The sequence below is a fragment of the Gavialis gangeticus genome, unplaced genomic scaffold, assembly GCF_001723915.1.
Source record: "Gavialis gangeticus isolate Ggan-Ray unplaced genomic scaffold, GavGan_comp1, whole genome shotgun sequence".
Lineage (NCBI taxonomy): Eukaryota > Metazoa > Chordata > Crocodylia > Gavialidae > Gavialis > Gavialis gangeticus.
The window spans coordinates 62,558,235-62,565,067 of NW_017729022.1; the positions used below are offsets into that span (position 1 = coordinate 62,558,235).

Below are 6,833 nucleotides of genomic sequence, written 5' to 3' on the forward strand. Positions count from 1 at the left end.
CTAACCTTTAGTGGCTGCTTATTAAGCAATTATTATACCATCTCACCACTAGGTGGTGGGGAAGCAGGTAACATTGGGGTGCCACTCTTCCTGTCCACAAGGCCAGAAGGCTGAGCCCTAATGGTCCTGAGCAATCAAGCACCCTGAGATAAGCTGAGGAAAGACAACCAGAAGCCTTGTAGAGATCTGAAGAAGACTCTTCATCCTTCAGCTGTACTATGCTAGCGGTCCTCCTGGCCAATGGTTGTTCTGCAGCAGACAGGACTGCCTCCCTATTCTCGTCCTGAGAAGCCTTCAGCTCTTCCTATGTCAGTGGCCACACAGCCAAGAGCCAGCTCACCACTGTCCCCGCAGAAATCTCTTGGCCTGGGGCCCTCCTTGCAGCACACGCAAGAGGACAAGCTTACAAAGGCAGTAGAGCATGATCCTGTGCTGGAGGAACTATGTAAGCCCCTGTGCTGCAAACTTTGAAATGTCACTTTGAATTCAGCCCAGCAAGCCCAGGCTCATTACCAGGTAAGAGAGCAGAAGGCAACAGCTAGCCACATTGCTTGTTCCACGGGAAGTCTAGCAGCCTTTTCATGGGTTCCTTGTGATTGCAGAGATCCAACAGAGTTGGACAGAGTTGCCAGACATGGAGAGGGTGGGAGAAGGTGTACAGATCAAGACCCCCCTTTTGGTTTCCTTTCCAGAAGGGACATTGGATTATGGTTGTTGTAGCTCTACAGGGTCCACTGTGGAGCTGTGAAGCATTTTTTTGCCTTGTTTGGAATTGAGGATAGAGATGGCTAATCTTTTGAAAAACATTGCTTTTCAGTGAAATATTATGTTTCGACCAAAACAACATTTCTTGTTTGGGTCGAAATTTTTTGAGTGTTTTGCAGAAATACCAGGTAGCAAAACCTGAAAGTTGTTTGACAAAAAATTGATTTTCCAAACAGAAAAATATTTCAGATGTCATTTTTTCGTCACAAAACCCAAACTATTTTAAGGGGGAATTAAAAAAAAAAGAAGAAACTTCCTAGAAGCTTATCTGGGAAAAATACTTGGTATTTTTAAACTAAATATTTGGTCTAGAAGAGAGTCACGCATGTACGCATGTGATCAGAGGGCAAGAGAGCAGGCCTTATGATGAGAGGCTGAGAGCTATGGGACTCTTCAGCCTGGAAAAGCGCAGGCTCAGGGGGAACCTGGTGGCAGCCTATAAGTACATCAGGGGTGTGCATCAGGATCTGGGGGAGCGCCTGTTCACTAGAGTGCCCCAAGGGACAACAAGGTCAAACAGTCATGAACTCCTCCAAGACCGTTTCAGGCTGGACATAAGGAAGCACACCTTTACTGTCTGAGCCCTCAAGGCCTGAAACAGACTGCCGCCAGAGGTGGTGCAAGCACCTACTCTGGACTCCTTTAAGACACATTTGGGTGCTTATCTTGCTGGGATCCTATGACCCCAGCCGACTTCCTGCCCCTGGGGCAGGGGGCTGGACTCTATGGTCTCCCAAGGTCCCTACCAGCCCTAATGTTTATGAAATCTATGAAACACATGCAGCAGTGTAATTTACACCCGTGTATTTTTACACCTGATTTTTCCTACCAGATTCAAGGAAGTTACACTGGTGAAGGACTGTATGTCATGTGTCTACTCTTTATTTTACACTGGTGTAAAGGCTGATTCCACTAGTGTCAATGTGTTGTGTGTCTGAGCCCTTCATATGAGGTAACACTACAAATTCTTGTTGCCATAGCCACATTGGGGGTGGGGGAGTGAGGAAATGTGCTCTCTAACCAACACAGCTGTGATGGCAAGAGCTCTTCGTGCATATGCAGTTATATTGACAAAACTCTGCTTTTACCAGACAAGTTCCTTTTGTTCCACAGGGAGAATAAGAGAGGCGGCTGCAATACATTAGACTTGCAAATGTGCATTTTTGCTGATATAAGCTGCATCTATGTAAACCCCATCACTGTGTCCTTACCTTCACACTAGTCTCCAAACCAGATAAGACAGGAGAGCTGAGGGACAACCTGGCAAGACATCTCTAGAACACCTCTAGCCTCGACACATGGAAGAAAAGGACATTATTGTTAGCTTCCTGTGTTCTCCTGAACAGACTAAACTTCAGGCTTCATTTACATTTTTTACTACACCCACAAGAGTCACCAGAATGGTTTCTTCATAAGCCAGAAACGTGGGGAGTACTTGATATAGATGAGAGATCTATTTCTACAGAGATATCAGTGTTTAAGGGTGGGATAAGAAAACACTTGACCATGATAGGCTGTCAGAAGAGCAAGGCTCTTGGCTGAAGAATCAGGACAGTTGAGTGTTGGTAGATGCAATGTGCAGCAGTAGGTGAATCTGAATGCTAAAAGCACAGCCCAGACTCTCAGTAGTTAAATCTTTTTGCCTCATATATACTTTTGATACATTTGAAGGGCACGAGATGCTGCCTTGGTACTGCCTTTGAGGTTACAGTCTGCACTACTGGTTTGGTGGTGTTACTCCTCATGTCTGTTAGCCACCACTTTTAGTCTGAAAGTGAGACATGTAGAAGTTACTAGTGTGGATAAGAGTTTGTTGCCACATATTGAATATCCTTAACTGTTATCTGTTTTCAGTGTAGGCATTCTTAGGTGTGCAAGTTTGGATTGCTTTCTAGTTTGGAAAGCTTGGACTGAACATATCTGGACCTTTTCCCAGAATCTGATCATCAGCTTCTAATAGCAATGATAATATTCCAGCTCATAACATCTCAGAGATGAATGCTTGATGCTTCAAAACGTTTAAACCTGGATAACCTTAATGATGAAGCAGTAGCTAGCAGTTATGCTCTAGCAGCCTCCAACAAACTCTCTAGGCTGGCTGAACAGCTGTCTCTGGCAGAGGGAAAGTGGACCTTATTTTGGATTTTGATTGCAGAGATGGTGAAGAACAGTTAGGATTTAAAGAGCATGAAGAAGAAACATTGGATTAAAGATGATACTATCAAACTATGGGAGAAAAGAGAAAGGCACAATATAGAAAGGAGGCACTAGTAGGACAAAATCAAATGAGCGAAAAGAAGAAAAAATGACCAGTAGAATGAAAGAAATATATTGCCTGAACTGTTAGGAGTGCTTGTCATAAGGCTCATAATGAATGGTTGGGACAAAAATGGCACAGTGCATTGAGGAAGTCTCCAAGAGACAGGATCAGAAATGTGTATATGAGACACTGTCCTAATTGGACATTTATTCTCACAGTTTCTGCCAATTAAGGATAAAAATGGAAAATGCTGGCAGGATATTAATGTACAGCTAAAGCATTGGTGCGAACATTTCTGTGAATTAATGAGCAGATCTCCAACAAGATGTGAACTGCTGTCTGATCTGAAAAAGACCTTGGCAGAAAATAGGCCAGTGATGCACACAAACAGTTATGGGATGATAAAGCACCAGGATTTGACAACATCTTACCAGAACCATGGCAGAGAGGAGGTGTGAATTTAGATTGCTGGCTTCACAGCATCATCTCAAAGACTTGGGAAACCTGTTGATGTCCAGAAGATTGGAAAAGTTTCAGAAAGGGAGTGTGATCGGCTTTCACACATTGTAGTGCGGTGATTCTCAACCAGGGTGATCTTTTCAAGAGTGTTGTGATCCTTTCAAGGGTGTTGTGGGATGCCATACAATGCTAGGACTGTTAAGTTTACAGTGATTTACAAGATAAACCCAGGGATTTACACTAGAAATCCATAGTTCTCATTTTTCTGAGTTCTTTGCAAGAGAAAAAAATGCTCTATTTTTTTTCCATAGGTAAAAAAAGAGTGAACACTTAAGAGCTGACATGTTCTAAGATCTGCCTGAAGTCTGTCCAGGTGCCTTGAGTCTAAAAGGGTTGAGAACCACTGCTGTAGAGGAATAACATTGCTGCCAATCTTAGGAAAGACATTTAGGATAATGCTACTGAACAGACTAAAATAATATTTAAATCCCGAAGTAAGAAACAACCACCACCATTTCCTTATTGGTTGATTTACTTTCCACACCACATACACTTTGAAGTCTGTTACTGAAAACTGACTGGAGTTACAAAAGAACATTCATACCATGTTTATAGTCTTTGCAACTGCTTTGGACTCAGCATATCAATCAGCACGGTGACTGGATGATACTGGGTGGGTTGCCTGAGGATTTAGTGTGCCAATGACAGAACTTCCCAATGTACAGTTAGCTGTGTTAGTAGTGGCTGCACTATGGATAGATTTTCAGTACAACTATAGTAGGGATATGTCTTCACTACAGGCTTCTGTTGGCATAGCACTGCCAGCTGGAGTGCGAGGACGTACAATGCCTGACTGACACAGTTGTGCTGGTAAAAGCCCCTAGTTTTACAGATATGCCAGCCAAACTACACCTTAACCAGTGTAGTTTGTCTTCCTGTCTGGATGTAGTTTTGCTGTACAAAATGCAACCATGCTACTCTGTCTGCATCTACCTTATACTGATACCCCAATATTCCTGTACACTAGAAAGCTCTCTGTAACTCTGGCTTTACAGGAATAAGCTGTATGAATAGCTATGCACCTCTATACTGGCATGATTGGATCTGCACAAGAGGGATGGTATTGATTTAACTTGATCTAGTTACAGCGATACAGTTTTTGTGTGGACTAGACCTTAGGGCCCTTTTTTTATTTGTCTCCGCTGCCACAGGTGCACAGCACTGACTCAGTCCTTCTCCTCTGTCAGCTGCCAAGACAGTTTCTATATCTACTCTCTCCCTGGAACTCTGTTGCTTTCCTTTCACCCTCTGCCTCTTGCCTGTCATTCATACTCATCTCCTCTCCTCTGTACAGGTAACATGGATCGGCATCACTACGAGACCTTTGAGAAGTTTGGTAACGACACCTTCCTGCTGCACCTGGACAACGGGCGAGGGTAGGGTGGGGAAGGTGGACTCTTGTTGATGTGGAGAGCTCTGTGTGTGGAGAGAGCAGGGAAGGCTTTCAAGCTCAGTACTGTTTCTCTGTAAGGAGAGGTCTCTTCCCATGCAGGGAATGGTGTGAATTACCAGCCACTGCTCACTTGACATTTAGTGTCATTGCCATGTTGACTGTAAGGTGTCTGACTAGAAGGTACCTTGCCAGGGTTGACAGTGCCTAGTCTACAAAGGGGCATATCAGATCCATCCACAGAATTGACCCTTTGTGTTTCCCTGATTTCTCTTTTTAGATTTGGAAGACATTCTCATGATGAAATGTCCATCTTGGCCCCCCTCCAGCAGTGCTGCAGGTAATGGCTCTCCCTGCTCCCTCCATCCTACCTTCATACACCCCAAGTACCTTGTTTACAGAGATGGACCCAGCCTCATCCTTCTAGTTTGGAAATAGAGCCGGTTGGCATGACTAAATTTGAGACACTGGTCATGTGGCGTGAAATGGCTCACCTCTTTATGCCACCATAACCTATGTCTACACTTCCCCGTGTAATCTACCAGCACCTCCTTGTATTTTGGTGGTGAGTGAAGTGATTCATTCATACAACATTTGCCAACGGCTGTGGGACCACTCAGGATGGGAGGCATGACATGTATGTTGGGGTTGTTTTGGTCACATCTCTGGCTGACATTTCTCATCTCTTCCCCTTCTCTCCCTTTCCTCCATCAACACCATTAGTATAAAGAAATCAACATACTTGCGCCTGCAGCTGCTGGCTACGGAAGCCTATCGCCTCAGCGATGTCATGCGGGAGTCACTGGCCTCCGACCGCCTCTCCCCAGTCCTATCAGAGCCTCACTTGGAGGCACTGGACCGGCGCCTCCAGAAGGTGTTAGACATGGTGAGGGAGTGTATGGTGAAGGAAAGCCGCAAGGAGGTGCTGGTGGATGACATGGGGAATCGTAAACACGGGATACGGCAGCGCAAAGAGGAGAAGCGAGCACAAGCGTGACAGGGATGGTTAGGCACCCCCTTGCCTCTACACTACTCCCCAAGGCTGCCTCTGCCATCAGGATTCTCGCTAAATGGCAGGCAAGACTGGTGCCCAACCCAAAAGCCCTTGTTGATCGTCTATAGCAGGGGTGTAGCCCCTGTGTCATAAACCCACCCCAAAAGCAAGAATGATTTGGGGGTTCAGAGTGTCTCATGCACCAATATTTGTCCCCAGTTTGGTTTAACTACCTTTCAGTCTCTCTCAAAAGCTAATGATAAGCTGCATTCATTTGTATCACTTGTATCACTGTGTGGAACATGCTGTTCTGTAGGTACTGGTATGTGTCCTTGCAATTTTGTGTCATAAGTTATAACTTAATCAAAAAGTTATAGCCTGATCCCTAGTTAAGGACTGTTTTGCCTGTGGTATGCAGACCTAATGAACAGGGGGAAGGCAAAACTACTTGGTATTAGGGACCAATTGCTTTACAAAGACAAGAGCAATTACCACTCCCAGACACATGGCAGAAAGGGCTATTGTTGCAAAGGGCACCCAAAATAGGGATGATTTTAATCTGCCTGCAAGGAGAAACATCAGCCCCAGGACAACAAGTGCATTCCAGGGAGATGGGCCAGTACATGGGAGAATTCCAGACATCCCAGGGAGCAAAGAAGTCTCTGGAGGATTTTGATATACCCCAGAAAATGGATAGTGCAGTAGAGATTGGGGGGTGAAGGGGGTGGGACCTTCTGGTAGAGAATAGCAAATATAGTACTAATATTTAGGAAAGTGGGGCAGGGAATGTAATTCAACCTATTAGTCAGAATTCAATGGCATGAATGGCTTTAAAACCAATTCTGAATAAAGACAGAGGTAAAATGAAAAATAAAAACTGCAATGAGAAAAGATGAGACTAAAAG

At 44.6% G+C, this 6,833-nt stretch overlaps 1 protein-coding gene across 1 annotated transcript in view; it reads left to right on the plus strand.

Moving 5' to 3' along the window:
* LOC109295996 (extracellular serine/threonine protein kinase FAM20C-like) overlaps positions 1 to 6,247 on the plus strand; it is a 30,243-nt gene extending 23,996 nt beyond the window's left edge. Inside the window, exons 8-10 of the mRNA XM_019515178.1 lie at positions 4,839 to 4,920; positions 5,215 to 5,274; positions 5,658 to 6,247. Of these exons, the coding sequence (XP_019370723.1) occupies positions 4,839 to 4,920; positions 5,215 to 5,274; positions 5,658 to 5,931 (416 nt within the window). The 3' untranslated portion in view covers positions 5,932 to 6,247. The remainder of the gene's footprint in view (positions 1 to 4,838; positions 4,921 to 5,214; positions 5,275 to 5,657) is intronic.
* The last annotated feature ends 586 nt before the right edge of the window (positions 6,248 to 6,833 follow it).